Here is a 21,013-nt window from a genome sequence, read left to right on the forward strand (position 1 = left end):
CTCCCAAATCTAAACTGACAGTAATTCCTATAGTAGTTCTTCTAACAAAGATCAATGAAGATGGGTCAACATGATTTGTGTAGTATTGATAGGCCTACAAATGGATTGACATGTATCAAATGATGTGTCTTGGTGTATACGGACAGATTGCATGTTATGAGATGCCAGTATTAACATATATATTGACTAATACCATGTTGTCCCTAACAACCGATCATTCACATAGACTCTCTATCTTTTGTATTTCAGCTGGTAGTTCAGCCACTACATCCAGTACTCTAATGGCTCTAACAATGGTCGTTGGTGCTGTTCTCTCCTGGAAGATATAAATACAGGTATGTAAATATACTTGTCATGATGGTATATTTATCATGTGTACAATTGTCATCGACAAGACACCTTAGAAGTTACTACGACCGCACATCGTGTGTTTTTACCTACGACCGGACTTCTTTCAGTTCTCTACTAGTAGACGCAAACCGATACTCATCCACTAGGATGTGTGTGTGTGGCGGGGGGGGGGGGGGTTGTAGTGATATCCAGTCGAATGTGAGATTTATCTATGAGGTTTGAGTCGGGGGTCAGGTTGGGTGGGGTGGAGGAATATCACATTTTGTATATGACGCCTTCAGTCTTTTCAGATGACAACTTCAGTCTTTTTTAGTTATACAGCTTTATGTGATGTCCTTTCTTGAATCCGTTGTTTGTCACTCTCTGAAGTCACAGTCAATTTTGGGTTATATACGTTGTCGTTTTTGTCAATGGAGATACATCATGAATTTCAAAATAATAGCAAATGTTAGCTGTCTAAAAAATAATATTTGGTAATAACAATGAATGAACTTCGTAGAATAGTTTCACCACCAACGCACTGGTGCCACCATAGGTTATGATAGCCTCTAAGAAACATAAAACAGTTTTGAAGGAAGAAAGCAAAACACAAAATGAGAGAGAAGACTGATGACTGACTGACTGAACGAACGAATGAACGAACGAATGAACGAACGAACGAACGATCGAATGAATGAATGAATATTAGTACAAGACACACCCTGATATTAAAATCAAAGTTCCTACTTTAAATTTGTCGTTTCTTGTTATACTCTCAGGATACTAAATAGTTATGTGTATCTATATCCACTACAGCAATTGACAAGAGCCAATATTTAGCATTGTGATAGTTGATAAATTCAACACCGTCTCCTACTTTTTTTTTCAAGTTAAATAATCTTACATGACTGTAATTTAGTTTGAATACTCAACTTGTTCCTTATTTTCTTTACAGGAATACAGATGCCATACCCGGACAGCTACTTTCTATTCTGGTTCATCATAGAATACATCATCATTGATTTGGAATCTCCACTATTGTTGTTAGGTCAAATTCACTAACCTTTGTTGAGATGCTAGGCTGTACCCGTCCTCAAACTTTCGACAAGTTACATTTTTTTTAAAAATACAGCTATGCGATAGTCTTACTTATTCCCAATTAGTACTAACAATTCATGAATTTGCAGGTGTAAGGAGAGAAACTTACCACTTCAAATCTTGCCTACAACATTGGACACTTTCGCTACTTATTTGTTGTTTGTGGAACTAAAACGTCAGTTATCACCCTCGGACTTCGGAACCTTGATAATACTGATCTTCTAATACTGAACTCTAAATGAAGATTTTAAAAAAAATCTCTTACTCTGCCTTCATCATCCGGGTATTTAGGCATTCGACATATTAGCTAGTCTGGGTGTCATTGACGCCAGATATTAATTTAATCAGGTATTACAGTGTACCTTAGCTTATCTATAACATGTTACCATGACAACCTGTGTGTTTCAAAGACGGTGGTGCATAGACGACTGGCGTACGTCATTTCCTTTATTTAGATAAAAGATTTGACGAATGCTATTGAATCTCACCTGAGATCAGTACAGGTTAGAAAAACTATTGTCTTGTCTGTTTATCTGAATGCCTTTCCGTTTCAAATTCGTTCCCTTTCATGCCTCACATCATTTCTCTCTCCCATCTAGCTTTCCCAGTTTCCTTCACATCCCTCCCTTGTTGCTCTCTTGTTTTCGCTCTCTTCCTTGCAGTGTTCTCCTTCATACCTCCCTGTTCTTTTCCCATCCCTCTCTTCCACCTATCTTTCCTACCTCGCATCATCCTCATCTGTTTTTGTCGCTGTGACTGTCTGTCTGTCTCTCTCTCTCTCTCTCTCTCTCTCTCTGTCTCTGTCTCTGTCTCTGTCTCTCTCTCTCTCTCTCTCTCTCTCTCTCTCTCTCTCTCTCTCTCTCTCTCTCTCTCTCTCTCTCTCTCTCTCTCTCTCTCTCTCTCTTGTCTTACTCAGCCATGTTATAGACTATGCTACCTTACAGTGTAATAATTCATTTAAAACTGACGATACAATGTCAGTCTGCACAGATTGAAAAGACAACAGTTATTACAGCTGTACTTTGGAATCTGTCATTGTATATATTCTAGACTTGAAAAGAAAATCACCGAAAGAGATAAGTTAAACAATAATTTATACTCGACTAAGTGAGGATTGCCAATGTAATGAATTGTTTTGCTGTAAATGAAGTCAACTTGTATGAGGATAATAAAATTGATTACATTGTAATTATTGTTTGATTTTGTAAATTGTGTGAATGTTTAGCTGCATGTAAGAATACTTTGATAATGAGTTAAAAGTATGTGAGTCAATTAATATGTTTGCTGTTTGTGGTTGTGTTTGTCAGTGAAGAATGTTGTCATGTTTTCAACAAGACCCACAAACGTTCCCCATTTTCATGATATCTTAATTTTAGAAAAATTACAGAATTCTTTTACCCCATTTTTGCCCTTCCCAAAGTCTTGAGATAAAAGACAATAACTTCAAGTCAGCCACGACTGGTTGTGATGGTATGAATGGGGGATGCTAGTGATGTCGTCAGTGTGACGTTATCTTGGCAAAGCCATGATAGACAGTATATTTTCAAGTTGCTATTAGACCTACGGACAGGTCAGGTCAGGTCAGGACAGTCAGGTCAGGGTAGGTCAGGTCAGGTCAGGTCAGGTCAGGTCAGGGTAGGTCAGGTCACTCTATAAATCAGTGTCTAGCGTGTGTACGCAGTACTTTTGTCAATGGACACACCTATAGTACTCTTGATTGCAATTCATTGAGATGTAGGGTAAAGGTCACGTCGAGGTAATATGAGGTCAAGCACACAGATCGTTCAGCCACCATAGGGATACTGGCCTATGTACTACTATCTCAGCCTGTTTACATCGCATTGTTTTGTGGTTGTTTCACTAACCACATAGAGGCAAAATTATCACAGAAAGCGAAGTAAACAGGTTAATACTGTCTCGAATTTATAACAATTAAATCTGTCAGGTGTCAGGTGATCTTGAAGACATGTGAGCTTATGACGGTTCTTATAAGCTTATGTGGAGGTCCACTTTTCAATTTATTTACTGACTATGCTTGGGTTCAAACACTTACATATCCTAAAAGCTTATCACGTGATATTTATCTGACCTTGCACCAGACTGGTTTATTTAATTTCATACAACCACTCAATTGTAAACTAATAATAAGTTAGTTGGAGGTGACAGAAATTCCGTTTGTTGTGGTCTCCTAAATCAAGCCTATGGGCATACGTCTTTGTTAAAACATGGCGACATATGAAGGCAGATCAGTTCGATGTCCGGGAAAAGTTGCTATTGTCGGCTGGTAAGTTACTAGTAGTATATAGTCGTCATGGGTCCCCTGCTTAGTTCATTCATCACTCTACAATATTTACGTGTGAAATACACATAACGATTCCACTTTTTGAGATTCTTTTGTAGTTAATGTATTACGATGGGCCCCTTTACGGCACCGTCTGCGACGCAACGCAATGATTATTCTTCATTGCTTTAGCGGAAATTATTCACTGCTTGCCAGAATTTCTTCATATAACAATATAGTACCTTTACTTACAACAGGTTATCCGTACCTGTTATACCCGAACAATCAATCAATCAATATATATATATTTATATTTATATTCATATGAATGTAAGTGTCTCGCTGGAGAGAACAGTGCTCGATGCAAATATTAGTAGCAGGGCATTATAGACTTAATTCAAAAGAATAAGGATGTAATAAGTCGTTACTCTCTCTGAGTATATATATATATATATATATATATATATATATATATATATATATATATATATATATATATATATATATATATATATATATTGATGGATGAATGGATGGATGGATGGATGGACGGACGGACGGACGGACGGACGGACGGACGGACGGACGGACGGACGGACAGACAGACAGACAGACAGACAGACAGACAGACAGACAGACAGACAGACAGACAGACAGACAGACAGACAGACAGAGAGAGAGAGATAGATAGATAGATAGATAGATAGATAGATAGATAGATAGATAGATAGATAGATAGATAGATAGATAGATAGATAGATAGATAGATAGATAGATAGATAGATAGATAGATAGATAGATAGATAGATAGATAGATAGATAGATAGATAGATAGATAGATAAATAAATAAATAGATAGATAAATAGATAGATAGATCCACCGACATCTGAAAAAATTGTAAAACTTTTAGCCTCTGAACGAGTAGATATATTGCAGGGATTTGCTGCTTTTCTATACTACTGTTATCTGTAAGAATTGAGGCAGGTGAGATTATGGAGCTGTGATTATTCTTTTCTTTCGTGAATGTTGTGAGGAGATACTGGCATGAGCGCCACCAATTGTCAGGGTGTGATCATTTATCGTTTTGCAACTGTGGGGTGGAGAAAGTAGTTGTGCACTCTCTGGACTCCATGATTTATATATGCTGTAGCAATTCATCAAATTGTAATGGGCATGTCACGCTAGAGCAACAGTAAGCAAATGTATACAGGATGACATTGCGCATGCCCACGGTCGTTTTAAGTTTTAAGTAAGGATCGTGTCATCATCAATCAGTCTACTAAGAACACATTTGATAATAGTGCTAAACCAGAGAATTCGAAGGCGGTGCATGTCTGGGGTCGTACCGTCACAGGGCCGGGCAAGAAGTTAAATCTCAGTATTGGAATCTGACGCTGACTAGATTTTAACATGTTCCGGTCTCAATTCCGGGTACCATTCAAGTTATCAAAACTTGGATTAAACGCTAGCCTCACTTTGCAGTTCAATTTCAATCTGTTTTATTATACTCGAACATCGACGTGTATATCACTGTCACCATAGCACCTACATCACTCTGTTTTACTAATGAAGATTCTCTCACTTTAGTACAATGAAACCTTGTCAATATTTACTGGCATGCGAAATGAGAGCGCCACCAATGGTTACAATATCATTTACTCGCCTAATACAACATGTAGATTTGCAATATGCGCGTGTCTTTTAGTTTGGGGTAGGGTTTTCAAGCATTTTAGTTCTCATCCAAAAAAAATTATTTTAGTGGAATCAGTTTTGTGCCCATAAATACAAATATTTCTGCAAAAGAAATACTGAGAAATGGAAGACTTTTCGCTATAGTAAATGCATGGCAATAAAATACATTAGAATGTCAATAAACGAGCAATTTTCTCATTACACACAGGCTTTATATTCATTGTAATACATACTACTGCATACTGATTTGAAATTGGTTGTGCTGTCTAAAATAATTAATTTTAACTGTTTAAGTTAGAAACGGGGGTGGGGATCTGAGGCCTAACAAAAAGAATTCTTTTATCCTGCACTGAATTATTGATGTCGTCCCTAACAAGTGTCCAAACAATTTCAAAACATATTATTTTCGCAGATTTAAGTACGTCAGACATAGTTCAATGATAATTGGTGATTAACATTTTTTTTTAAAATAAAGCATTTTTTTTATTCCTTTATTTAATTAATGTACATTGTTAACAAGTCACGTGGAAATGTTACAGAAGTTTTGAATGTTTCTTGAAATGTACGAAAGACACTTGTTGAAAACCATTCATTCCAAAATTCATCAGGAGAATTAATGAGGTCTTTATCACCTACACAAATGAAAACATGTTGAACGGATGAACCATCTATAAGTTTTAAAGTCAAATGAAAGAATGTACTTTTCAAAGATTAAACAACTAACAAGAGTTATTGAATTGAATAACGATCACCTCCAGGTATGTAAGCTTGGTGCCCTTTCAATTGATTCAATGGTGCGATGCACGCATGAACAACTTGAAAAGAAAACCTGAAAAGGACGAGGGTCTATGGCCAGACTTGTGTAAATATTAGCTTCCTTCCTATGTGTATTATTATTACACCAGACACGCCTTCCAATATGCAACAAAAACCACTACTACCTATGTCACACGCCCAACGCAAAAGTTGTTCAGGCCTCGGGATTTCTCTCATCATGATCATACTTGACTATAATCAGCTTGCTAATTCTCTTTACATGTAATATAAACACTAGGAACTCAGGTTGATGGCGTTGAAGTTGTAAATGTGATCTTAAAAATTCTGATGTGTTTACTGGTAAACCGATTCATCAAATTGTGATGGGCTGTCATGTCACGATAGTGATTGCGCATGCTCCACTGCAGTTACAATTCTCAAAGTTTGTGCGAGGTCGAACTTTTGTCATTGGGGAGTACCATGTGTCGCATTGCTGTGACCCTCTCTTACATTTCTGGTCTGCCAAGTGACAATCGTACGATTGTTACTCTAAAATGTGGATTTTAAAGTTGTTATTTAAGTAATATTTCGGCGAAATTGTGTCATGGAGCAATTGCAAGGTAAGTGTATTTTAAAGTCTACTTTTTCCCTGCATGAAATGAAAATCGTCAACTTTGTTTGAAGCATTTCTTCTTTTCATTTATTTGTCATGCGCATAGCTCATGTATCGTCTGCCAGTACAATTCTACACGTAGCACTATTTGTATAAATTTGCGAAATGTAGACATACACAAGACACAATAAGTCTCAAATAGAATATGTCGGCATTTCAAAGGTAGCCTCCCGACTAACATTAAAATGCAAGTGTGAAACCTGGTTGTTTTGGCAGAAATATAGGAAAAGTTGGGTCAAAATAAAATAAAATACAATATTTATTAAGATAACACTAATGCGATGACCCGAGATTGAAACATAACCTTGATCTTAGATAAGTGTACTAGAACGCTGCCTTGTAGGCCAACTGAAGATATCATTTGGGTCTTACGACGAGCTTTAATTTACACGTAGTACCCTTATTGCATACAAACCTGAGGCCGACATCGCTATGATAGACAGTTCTATATATCTGTTGATTTCTAGCTTATTACAGTCAAGCGTTCATCAGATACGAGCAATCAACATATATATTCTTGCCGTATGCTGAAATTTCCTGTTATTTGTCGCTTGATCATCAAGCAATCATTGTCTCATTTGATAGTGCTTTTCTCGACGTATTTTTGTCTGTATTTTGTGTAAGGTTGCAGAACGAAAAGTACGTTTACCATTGATGTATAGTAAATTAAGATTGGATGATGGGGAAAAATGGGGAATACTTTTTAATGTCACTATGTGTATATACGGACGACCACGTACCAAACATGGACGGTTCGATACCTGGTATTTTTCATTCACTTTTTTCAAACATAATTATGATTGTCGTTTAACATAATTATGATTGTCGTTTCAGCGTCAACCAGATTAAACTAAATGCCTTCCGTAATAAGGGTAGTTTTGCAATTTCATGATTTATGCATGAAATTTAGCTCTATATTTGCGATTTTTCAAGTCCCAGTTAAAGTTGTCAAAAATGTTGTTCAAATGCCCTCTGCCTATTCTCAGCACATGCCGACGATGGGGTTAATGCGACAAAAACTATATGTGACAAAGTTGATGAAAGTTGGAAGCAGAAACGTATTGGATTTGGAGCAGATGGTGCGTCTGTAAATCTCGTTAGAAACAGGAATGTAAACACTTTACCACAGACAAGTATAGTCGTTGGGGGACGTCAACGCTTGAGTCTACACTGATTTTCTCACAAAAGATTTGGAAGTTCTAATCAGCTTGCTTCTTTTCAACATACAGAGGACACGTTTCCAATCGTTTTCAATGATGTCTTTATAGTACTGCACAACTCTCAAACTCACGAAAAACGATAATGAATGATAAGATGTTGCGTCCTGGTGTACTGTATTACATTTGTACGACACTTGCAACGATGACGTTTGTTTTGTTGGCTGTGATTACGAGTCCTACTGTTGAATTGAATTGAAAGTTATTTCACCAGATAAAAAACCTAAATTACACTTTCCGAGAACATACTAGTATGACGTTACGAGCTGTACACAATGAAATTTTTTACTTGCGATAGCAACGTCTACATGTACATGTATGTACCGCGGCCCATATCGCCGCGCCGATGAATAACAAAAACAAAACGCGCATACATGTACGTACTAAGGTACATCGTACAGTGCACTTCCTTTTAGACATATTCGTGACCTTATTGTATGACTTTGGTTTCCTTGTCAGTGACTGAAGACCAGTCATTTATAAATGCAAAATTTAATGCATTGTTCACAAGATTGAGAGCAGTTGGGTGTGACTTAGAGTGAGAACAGAGCCAGAGGTTCGTCGGGCTGTATACTAGCGTGTTCTCCGGAGCGTCAGTCATACGTCGTGCGGAACTGTGTGCTCTAGCGGTAGACCTCACCCAGCTACTCTGGAACGCAGTGTATGCTCAGTGCTCACCGTCAATAAATTATTTGGCCGTTCCTGATCTGTTCTGATTTTTTTTTCTGGTAATGATGATTTCACAAAATCCTTTAATAATAATAATGATGACTTTATTGCCACATATAAACTTAAAAAGTTTACAATGGAAGTCGGTGTGGTTTCGTAGTCAAAACACAAAAGATACAAAAACTAGGATATAATACAATGACAGACACAAATAAAAAGGCTGTGACTAAAAAATGTTCTGATCTAAGTACCTGCTAAAAATGTATATCATGCTCTGTTTAGTGTGCGTATGGCCGTGGGGTAGAAACTTTTACTTTTAAAGATTGACAACCGATCAGACCTTCAATTACATAGATGTTCACATGAAGTATATGGATGGCGGTTCAACCACAGTTAGCGTACGTACACACTGTGTAGTCAGGTAGTCAGTAAGTGTAGTAAGTCGATATAACCCCACTAAATAGTACTACCGTTACGGTGTTATGATCTCAATTCGACGACTACTTTCGACCCAATTTTTTCCTACATCTGCTAATTTAAAACATATACTTTTTATTATCATAACTTACCAGTCAGTATTCTGTAGTCTGTCGACAATGACATCGCCATTGCCGTACAAATAAATAGTCAGCGGTTTGTGATGCTATGATCGTACTAGTACCGTTTGCTTCATTTCTTACAGTGTTTATCAAAGACAACGGGTATTTTAGAAGTGATGTCAACACTTTGTGGCCAATTGACCATGTGAAACATCAATATAATGTCGAACGCCTTCTATGGCTTTACAATTTGTCTTCCGAAATTATTAGAATTGTTTATTTTATAGTAATGCGATTTTTTTATTTGTATAATAAGTTATCTGATCCTATTTAATTAAGTTATATCTTAATACAAGCAGGTTTGAGATCTGTTAGTTGCAAGTGATGGTATACAGAAATATGTACGCCCCAAAACGTATAAAACTGTTAATATTGTGTCTGAGATTTTAACCTGTTCAGGCCACAACGCTACGTTTTGTTGTCAACACTAGCAGTTATACTGTGCAGTAAACGTAGTCCGACTTTGTTATCACATGACGCAAAATTAAAATGGACTAACATGCGCGGTGAACTAGGGAGTCTGGTAGACCCCCCTTTTTTAGTTTTTAGTTTACCGTGTTAAGAAATCCAAATGCCACTTTATTGTTTCTCTCGTTTAATCTGAATGATAATTTCCTCTGATAATTTCAATCATTATAAAGATTTCATTAAAAAAAAGATGAACATTCACAAAGAAGTAATTTAGTCCAGATATTTCAACTTATCCAATGTCTATCACTGCCTTGAGGTGTATTGTAGATCCACCAAATAGCATTCTTCTAATGCGTGTAAAAATAACTCCACTTATCTGTTCTCGTTCCATTTGAGATTTAAACGAGAAGACCATAATGTCAAATCTAAATGTGGCAATCGTGGCAAACTACAGACAAATCTCAAAAAGTTGAATTGTCATTCGTATTTGACACAATATTGTGCTGTGATGAATAAAATTTTACTACGCTGTTTATGTTCAGAAGAACTTTCTAGGCGGTACGTAAACACCTCCAATGAGGTGACATGTCGTCGTCTTGTAATTAAGGTTTGTCGACCTGAAAAATTAGCCTATACATGAACCCGGCCGTTTAATCAGCTCTTTGAGATAACTACGGATGTTGACTTTTGACTTTGCGGTAGTGACCAACGAGCTGCAGTAGTCTAGTAGAGACCCTATGAGCTGCAGTAGAGACCCTATGAGCAGGTATCATCTTCATCGAACGAAATAAATTATGACTTGTCAAGTATTCAGGAAAACTCAAGATAAAATGTCCTCAGTCCAGAAAAGTCGAAAATGGATGCCATTTCATTATCATGTATTCAAGCACTTTTCGTAGTAAATTACGAAACTTTATTCTGTCACCACTCATGCAGTGTGTCCGCCGGGAGATTCCATTTTCACTGCAGGTTTCTTAGTGTAAGCATAATTAAGAGTTGGGCCAAAGTTAAGAATAGGGGCAGGTTACCAAGTAAGGTCAGTATTAAGGGACAAGTAATTAAATGAGGACAAGTTGTAGATCACTAAATATAGGTTTGCTTTTCAGACATTTTTTATACTGTATCAACCATCCTATGTGCTTTATCAAACCACAGGGGAATCAAGCTTCAATGGTTACACTAACGACAAAGAAACAAGCAAGCAAGCAAGCTTAAAAAAAAAAAAAAAAAAACGACAACAACAAACACGCGCGCGCGCACACACACACACAGACAAACAAACAAACAAACAAACAAACAAACACAGAAACGAACTACTACTATCTCTTTTGACAACATGACATTTGACGATAACGTGATTACATATCAATATTAACCAGTCTGTGAAACGACCATTACAATATATTTTCACTATTTTAGAAATAGTCCCACGATATCTCCAATTATTTGTTTCCTTGGTTGTTGTTGTAAGCATAGTCAATCTCGCCCAAGTCCCCTCTAATCATGCTGATAAGTGTGATTATTCATCAGATATAATTCAGGCAACCATTAGGTAAACGGCAGAGCTCTGGTAAACGGCCAGGACAGTCTGTAACCCTAGCCACGGCACTGTCAGAAACCACAGTGTGTCGTATAACCATTTAATCACAGACAAGTAAGTAAATACTTGTCTGCGGTTTAATACTGGTATTTAAGTGGCCTTGAGGTCATGGGTTACAATTCCTTTGTGTTCTTCTCTGAACTCCAAGTCACGAAATCTCAACAGTAAACCATTCGATGGAGACATGCTGGCAAGGCTAACATGACCCTATCCCGCCTCGCGGGCAGCTAGTACCAAGGCAAACACGAAACACATATCACAAAACAAAAATTAAAAAATTAAAAATTATCTTTCTCTATCCTCAACAAAACATAATCACTCTCTTGGAGTAAGCTTATACTCTAGGTATTTTGCTATTGAACGAGTATACAAAAACCCATTTTTAGTTCTGCTCGCAGATTGAGTACGTCGGGACTCCAGTCTGACATTGTCCCTTTACCCCTCTCATAGAGATGGAAAGAGAATTGTAGAATTTAGTCCAAACAACCCGGTGTGAAATTTAAAGCAAGTGACTCATGATGACTATATACTACTATAGCTCCTAGTAACTTAACAGCCGACGATCTACCTTCATATGTCGCCATATTTTCACAAAGTCATACCACTTATGGTTATAGGCTTCATTTAGGAGAGCTCAACAAATGAAATTTGTGTCACCCCAACTGACTTATTATAAGTTTACGATTGATTGGTTGCATGTATGTATGTATGTATGTATGTATGTATGTATGTATGTATGTATGTATGTATGTATGTATGTATAGAATTAAATAAACCAGTCCGATGAAAGGTCAGATAAATATCACATGATAAGCTTTTAGGACATGTAAGTGGTTGACCCCAAAACATAGACAGTGAATAAATTGAAAAGTCGACATCCACATAAGCCTATAAGAATCACATGTCTTCAAGATCGCCTGACACCTGATACATTTAATTGTTATAAATGTGAGGCAATATTAACCTGTTGACATCGCTATTTGTGATAATTTTGTTTTTTCTGTGGTTATATTAGTGAAACAAGCATCGCGATGTAAACAGGCAAAGACAATAGTAGTAGGCCTAATATACGTATAGTGACTGAACGATCTGTGTGTTTGACCTCATATTACCTTGACGTGACCTTTACCCAACATCACAATGAATTGCAATCAAGGGTACCAGTATACGTGTGTCCATTGACAGTAGGGAGGTTTAGATACATTATCGTGTAGGCATACACATAATGATGAATACAAAGTTGTGTTTAAATTAGTTACGCGTTCAGAATACAAACGTATGGAAGACCGAAAAACAAAACTGCAACCTGCGACTTGCCAGCCTCGATTTTCTCATTTTCTCGTAAAATACTAGAGTTTAGGGTATTTATTGTCGACAAGAGCGATTTGGCACATTGAATTGGAACATACCATACAGTTTCGTCCGGCCTGAAAAGCTACCTTTATTACAACCCCATGAGCTAGCTATTTGATGTACTGTTCGTACTCTTGAAGTGATCTGTGACCTGTGAGTGTGACCTAGCTTTAAGCGTTCGGTCAATGCACAGTCTGTGGAATAATTAATCTTACCAGTACACATGTATGTTTCGCTCTTGCAAGTGTTGTGGTCGAAAATAAATGATAACATGACTATGTTATGCATAATACACTCAAAGTTACATTCGATAATGCAATTTGTTGGATGATGCACACAGCCTCACCACGGCGCGGCAGCCATTTTACTTTTTGCTGGGCCGGCAAGTCATAGTACACATGCCAGCATTATAACAAGGGAACCGATAGCTGGATTCGCAGGGAATATGCTACCTGACATGCTGTATCTTAAAGGCACCCCTAAAATAACCCCAGAATATCCTAAAATAAAATAGAACAATGAAGTCACAGGTTTGCAACTGGCAGTCGCAGGTTGAAGTTTTGCAACTAGCAGGTCACAGGTCGCTGTCCTCACCGGTCTTGCATACAAACGTTAAAGACATTGAATGTGCATGAATGCCTGAGTTGCTGTGAATCACGTGACTATGATGCTACACGTATAGAACACACATAAATATGCGCATCTAAATCTCTCTAATAAAAATGCTATAGTGACCTGACTTACCCTGACATGACCTGATCTGACCTTTCCGAAGGCCTTATAGCAACTTATATATAAAATATATTCTGTGTAGCATGGCTTTACCAAAACAACGTTACACTGACGGTATCACTAGCATCCCCATTCATACCATCACAACATTCGTGGCTGACTTGAATTTATTGTCTTTTATCTCAAGACTTTGAATTGCGGAAGGGCAAAATGGGGTAATATGATGGGAATTCTGTAATTTTCTAAAATTAAAACATCATGAAAATGGGGTACGTTTGTGGGTCTTGTTGAAAACATGACAACTTTCATCATTGATAAACACAACCTCAAAAACAGTAATCATATCAATTGACTCACATATTTAAACTCACTATCAAAGCATTCTTACATGCAGCTAAACATTTACACGATTTACAAAATCAAACAATAATTACAATGTAATCAATTTTATTATTCTCACAAGTTGACTTCATTTACAGCAAAACAATTCATTACATTGGCAATACTCACTTAGTCGAGTATAAATTATTATTTAACTTATCTCTTTCGGTGATTTTCTTTTCAAGTCTAGAATATATACAATGACAGATTCCAAAGTACAGCTGTAATAACTGTTGTCTTTTCATTCTGTGCAGACTGACATTGTTTCGTGAAATGAATTATTACACTGTAAGGTAGCATAGTCTATATCATGGCTGAGAGAGACAGAGACAGACAGACAGACAAACAGATGACTGTTGGAACAAGAGTGATGCGAGGTAGGGAAGAGAGGGAAGAAGGTGGGCAAGAAAGAACTAGAGAATAGGGAAAAGAGATGGAAAAAGAACAACGCAGGGTATAAAGGAGAACACAGAGCAACAAAGGAGGGATGTGAAGGAAACTGGGGGAGTTAGAAAGGAGAGAGAAGTGACGTGAGGCATGATAAGGAATAAGAATGCGAGGGAATGGCAGTTAGATAAACAGACAAGACAATAGTTTTTCTAACCTGTGCTGATCTCAGGTGAGATTCAATAGCATTCGTCAAATCCTTTATCTAAATAAAGGAAATGACGTACGCCAGTCGTCTATGCACCACCGTCTTTGAAACACACAGGTTGCCATGGTAACATTTTAAAGATAAGCAAAGGTACACTGTAATACCTGATTATATAAATATCTGGTGTCAAGGACACTCAGAATCAATCTAGCTAAAATGCCAAAAAATGCTAGTAAGTACCCGGATGATGAAGGCAGAATAAGAGTTGGTGGGTTGTTTTGTTTTTGTTTTGCTGGGCTTTTTTTTTGGGGGGGGGGGGTTCTTCATTTAGAGCAGAGTATTACAAAATCAGTATTGTCAGGGTTCTGAAATCCGAGGGTGATAACTAAAGTTTTATTTCCACAAACAACAAATTGATATCCATACTCTGTAGCGAAAATGTTCAATATTGAAGGGAAGATATGAAGTGGTAAGTTACTCTACTTACACCAGCAAATGCATGGATTGTTAGTACTAATTGGGAGTAAGTAAAACCATTGCCGAGTTGTATCTTTTTTGACTAATAGAAAAGTATGAGGGATGGGTACCGCTAGCATTTCAACAAAAGGTTAGTGAATTTGGACCTAACAACTAAAGTGGAGATGCCAAATCAATGATGATGTATTCTATGATGAACCAGAATAGAAAGGTGCTGTCCGGGTATGGCATATGTATTCCTGTAAAGAAAATAAGAAGCAAGTTGAGTATTCAAACTAAATCATAGTCATGTAAGATTATTTAACTTGTAAAAAAAAGTAGGACACGGTCTTGAATATGCTCAATTCTTGCTCTTATTGATGTAGTGTATACAAATATACAGACATCAGTATCTTGAGAGTATAAGAAACGACAAAGTATGAACTTTCAATTTTATTTTTAAAAAAGTAGTCTTTCCATAGTTTTTCTTATTTCTTGTTTTTTCTTTCTTCCTTCAAGTCTGTTTTATGCTTCTTAGAGGCTATTAGAATCTATGTTGGCACCAGTGCTGTGATGGCAAAACTATTCTACGAAGTTCATTTAATATTATTACCAACTATCATTTTTGATAGAGAACATTTGCCATTATTTTGAAATTCATGTTCTCCATTGCCAAAAAAACAATAAACCTATAACCCTAAATCGACCGTGACTTCAAAGAGTGACGCCTCCACCCTTCCTGACCCCGACTCCCACCTCATACACAAATCCCACATTCGAAATCACTCCCACACATCCTTGTGGATGAGTATCGGTTTGCGTCTATTAGTAAAGAACTTAAAGAAGTCCAGTCGTAGGTAAAACACATACGATGTGGTCGTATTAACCTCCCGGATTACCCTCTACTGTGTCCTGTAGGTGACACTTGTACACATGATTAATATACCATGACAAATGTATTTACATACCTGTATTTATATCTTCCAAGACAGAATAGCACCAATGACCATTGTTAAGGCCATTAGAGTACTGGATGTAGTGGCTGAACTACCAGCTGAAATACAATAGATAGAGAGTCTATGTAAATTATCGGTTGTTAGGGACAACGTGGTATTAGTCAATATGTATGTTAATACTGTCATCTCATAACATGCACTCTGTCCGTATACACCAAGATCATGTGATACATGTCAATCCATTTGTAGGCCTATCAATACTACACAAATCATGTTGACCCATCTTCATTGATCTTTGTTAGAAGAACTACCATAGGAATTACTGTGGGTTTAGATTTGGGAGTAAATCAGCTATAAAATCGATAACCCAAAATCAAGTTGTTTGTAATATCATTACAACTGCCGACATCAGACCGTGGACATTCAGAACCTGTACAAACAGGGAATGTAAAGAAATGAACTGGAATAAAAACACTTGGCTCAGCATGTTGGAACAGGGGGGACCTGATATATTTTGCTCAGGATTTGAACCAAATTAAACCTCAGTTGTTCTTGTTATGTTTGTGAGTCAGTAACAATATATTCCGGTTAAATTGCAAAAACACCAATGAACTTCTATGTAGTGAAGATTTCGAATAAATTGCAAGTTACATAGTTGGTAGTTTTTATATAGCAGGTATCTACCCTGCTGATACTGCACTTTTCTTGTATTTCTCGTAACGGTGGACACACTAATTCTTTCCACTATTAAACGATGTAAATCAAAGGTCAAAGTAAACGTACCGTTACATATCTTAGTGCCTGCCTTGGTAGCTCCTGTTCCAAAGTCAGCACAAGCCTCGTCATTAGTAGTATCAGTGTTTGTAGTACCAGTTTTAACTGTGACAGCAGCACATAGTTTGGTGTAATCAGCACAGTTTGTAGCATCCAGTGTGATGGTAGCTGTTAAACCGGAATAAGTACCACCAGCAGTGATAGCTGTAGAAGAACTAGTAGGAGCAGCACTGCCCCCAGCGGTGACTTCAGTAGACTTTGTTCCACCACTTGTCTTGAAGTAGACCTTCACGGCCACTGGCGTTGCGGATGTATCCACAGTGTATACTAGATCAAATACGATGTTAGCTGCCGTACCTTGCGTAAAACTACCTGATGCTGCTGGGTCTGGAGTTTTTAATGTGAATGTGGTGACGGCGATGTCATCTAACAAATGAAGATTACAAGCCTTCATCAAAAGCTGCAGCACACAATACAGTTTAGATTGAGCGGAAAAATTGGAAGACAATATTTTTTCATTTTCTTTTATTGCACCAAACGGAAATAACAGTAATGATACGTTTTTGAAACGTACGGAATACCATTTTATCATTAATTTAATTTATTTCAATGTTTAGGTGGTTTTGACTTTTTAGAGTTCTATATTAACCTTGAGAGCAATGGTTGGTAAGACATATACATGTTCCATCTTAATCTGTGATTTTCGAATTTGATTTAGGCTTATATTTATCGTTGGTTGAGTAGCTTTAATAATTAATTGCTTTTGGGACATTATTCATAATCTTCATGGAGAACTATATTATGCACACATGAGCTTATATGGTATCATTTGCCTAGTTCATGAATATCTGAATACAAATTTAAACCGAGCCAAAAAAAATAAGCCAGCACACTGACCTTTGATCCTCATAAGTTTGATCATAGACAGTTCTTCTCCAATGTCTATGGTAACGCTCGGCTACCGACAACCCCTAAACTAAAAGTATCTCACAATTTTGCAAGTCGATTAAATGTTTTAAATATCCTCTATTCATTGTGACTAAAACTAACACTAAAAAAACCTGTACCACGGCTGAACATATGGCTATTTATTATATTTTTCTACTCACCAGCAGCATTTGTTGTCGATATGTTAATGAAGACAACGACAACAAGGACTGGTAATAATAGATATACGTTCCTATACGGTAGAAATGAAAAAAGAAACATGTCAGGCGTACACAAATTATCGTGTTATGAAAGTCAGTAGACGTGATATTAACCTGTAAGAGTAATGTTCAAACTCACCTTAGCTCCTGTACGTAACTATGAAAAAGTAGATTATTGGAAAATTTATGTTGTTATATTTACTAATATCTACCATGAAGTTTTATTAACAATTTTAGCTTTTTAACTGCATCCAAAAGTATCAGTACTGAATTAACGTCTATAGATAATAGTGTTGTTGTTGTTGTTGTTGTTGTTGTTGTTGTTGTTGTTGTTGTTGTTGTTGTTGATGATGATGATGATGATGATGATGATGATGATGATGATGATGATGATGATGATGATGATGATGATGATGATGATGATGAAAAATTACTTCTAAGCCTCCTAAGACAAAATTGATGGTCAAAATAGCTCTACTATCATGAAAATTTTGATGAGGATTAAAATATATTTAGAGTACATGAATACAATTATCATTTGAAGTACACTAAGAGTGTACATCTAAACGTTCAACCCACAGTTTATCAACAATGTATGATAAAGTTGGTTTCTTCGGAAATTGAAATATGAATGGATTGTTTCATAGCTAAAACTGTTACAATAAAAAGGCAAGAAATTTTACACAAAAATTAAAAATAAAACATCTTCCCTTGAGTAAATTAATCTGAATAGACTCTGCCAAGAGTCGGCAATGGGAATTTTGAGTAATTATAATAAAATATAAAAACAATTTGATGAGCACTTTTCTCAGAAAAAAAATCTTTTTTGACCAAAATACAAAAGGAAATCGTCAAAATTATGAAGTGATATATATCGCCTTTCCGTATCAAAACTGAATAGACTCAACCCTTGAAACATACCAAATATCAAAGTAATTGGGAAAAAATCAGAAAAGAGAATCCAGAAATATAATGAGCTGTTCGGGGGTACTTTTTATCGCTACATTATTGCAACATTTGTGCCACTCGATAGATAACCATTAAATCAAAGTCACTCCTCAAAGTTTAGCGAAAGATAAGCTTATCTTAGCTGTCAGTGTTATTAAAAAAGGAAAACTATCCGAGACGCGTGCATGGGGGAAAGAATGTACGACGCTAAGCTGATTAGATCTCATTAAATTTGATCTTTCGCTAAACTGTGACAAGTCTATTACCACGAGTTCCCAGACCGTAGTACTAGCTGATCGATCGCACGGAAGTCCAGCGACACGGTGACCTTGTGTTCGTTAACAGTTACACAAACGAAATGCCGGGTAGGTCGATTCGGCCAAATTGTGCTGGAAAGTGGTGGGTATTTTTGTGCGCATTAATTCTGTATTATAGGTTGGAATATTGTTTTAAAGACCTGCCCAAATTCATGGGTAGATTTTACTTAGATTTTGCTCAGAATATTCGTTACATTCTTAAAATTATGCTTACAATTGTTATCATTTCATTTGTAAAATAATCAATTGTTTTGATTAGGTCTTAGCTATCATTTTATCATACTTCCTGCTGTGTCAAGTAAGTACATAGATCGAGGGTCTCCTTTTTGGTTGTGTGGAATGCCCAGAGTTTGGGTTTGGATTTGGAAGTCTCAGCAGAGTCACCTGATTTCATTTTACACAGAGTTGTGCAGCCTGCCCCTCTCCACCCCCGTCTAGGTCACAACACAAAAACATATTTAAATGAATAACACCGTCGGAATGACATCACAATAAATACATTTGATTATTAAAAAAAGTAACGCTGACGATAACTCAATCATTCCAAAACAACCGTAACTGTATGAATGAATGAATGAATTAATGGATGGATGGATGGATGGATATTGATGGTGTTAGTCAGTCAATATGCGCCTGAAACGAGGTCCCGCTTCAACCATGGATTACAAATTAACAATTTATTTGTACATTTAGGACGTCCACCAGGATATGCTATGTTCAACGTGCAAATATAAGACAACAACTTTCTACCAAATACAAGAAGAGATCTCAAAAATAAACCGAAACAATCAACACATCGCGAAAATATCATAAATGCGCGCCAAAAAGCCAGAAATATTTAACGGAACATATAAGGATAAAAAGTCAACCACTCATACGCATAGATACAAACATGTAGAGCTTACAGGACTCAAACTTATCAACACTAACTTTCACCAGACTTTCACAACTACTAAGAGCAAAAAAAGTCAAAACTTACTTCATTTTGCGTCTCTTCCTCTGTCTTCGAATTCGACTGAGATGCAGGTATCAAATCAACGAACTTCAAATGGCTTTATAGATTTCTTTGCGCATGTCCCTTGGAACTGTACGGTGATTGGTCCAGACAAAGTCTGTCTTGTTTCTACAGATGAATAATGATTGGACAATTACTAGTATTATCGTAACCATTGGCAATCTGTATGTTTACGCGAACAAATAGAAACATATTACTTGGTTGCTATGCTACGGCACGTGTATCAACAGGTGTGGCTCGTATACATGATTGATTTGTTATGATGTAACAAGTACAGAAAGAACGAGAAAGTTATATCACCGAAACGAGTCAATCCGTCAAATTTTCCCCTCTATGTGTGGCTCTACGTCGGTATACCTGTCTGACTAGCTGTTAGAAATTCTCTCTCTCACTTTAGTCTTTGCCTGTTTATTTGACAGCCTCACGTCATTTCTCTCATATCCCGCCTTTGTTGCTCTCTTGCTTCCTCTCTCTTCCTTGCAGTGTTTTCTTTTATACCTTCCCTGTTTTTCCCCATCTCTTTACCCTATTCTCTCATTCTTTTTTGCCCACCTTCTTTCCCTCGCTTCCACCTATCTTTCCTACCTCGCATCAAGTGCTTGTTCACATCCTAATCACCTGTTTGTGTCGCTGTTACTTTGTCAATGTCTCCGCTTGCCCCTCTCTCTCTCTCTCTCTCTCTCTCTCTCTCTCTCTCTCTCTCTCTCTCTCTCTCTCTCTCTCTCTCTCTCTCTCTCTCTCTCTCTCTCTCTTGGTCTGCTTTTGTATCTTTCTTAGTCCATATGCATACCTGCCTGTGTCTCTCTGTCTGTCTCTCTGTCTGATCTTTCTGTCTTATCTCACTGTCCAATGAGTTGTCAAGAACAATTTAAAAGACAACTGTACAAATTGTGCAAAGTTTCGTTCATCTCAATAATTGTTGATATACATTTTCCGCCAATCAAATTTGTTCATAACGATCCAATTTTCAATAGGCGCTGACATGAGTAATTTAATGAAACAGCTAGATCG

The 21,013-nt window shown here is 37.0% G+C and overlaps 1 protein-coding gene across 1 annotated transcript; it reads right to left on the reverse strand.

Moving 5' to 3' along the window:
- Positions 1 to 14,707: 14,707 nt before the first annotated feature.
- On the reverse strand, positions 14,708 to 20,110 carry LOC144432600 (uncharacterized). The gene is made up of 5 exons (XM_078120852.1): positions 19,967 to 20,110; positions 17,684 to 17,754; positions 16,584 to 17,000; positions 15,813 to 15,898; positions 14,708 to 15,104 (listed from the first exon to the last, which is right to left on the reverse strand). Exons 1-4 carry the CDS (start codon positions 19,969 to 19,971, stop codon positions 15,819 to 15,821), a joined length of 573 nt encoding a protein of 190 aa, XP_077976978.1. The 5' UTR covers positions 19,972 to 20,110; the 3' UTR covers positions 14,708 to 15,104; positions 15,813 to 15,818.
- Positions 20,111 to 21,013: the final 903 nt, after the last annotated feature.

The sequence above is a fragment of the Glandiceps talaboti genome, chromosome 3 (assembly GCF_964340395.1).
Source record: "Glandiceps talaboti chromosome 3, keGlaTala1.1, whole genome shotgun sequence".
Lineage (NCBI taxonomy): Eukaryota > Metazoa > Hemichordata > Enteropneusta > Spengelidae > Glandiceps > Glandiceps talaboti.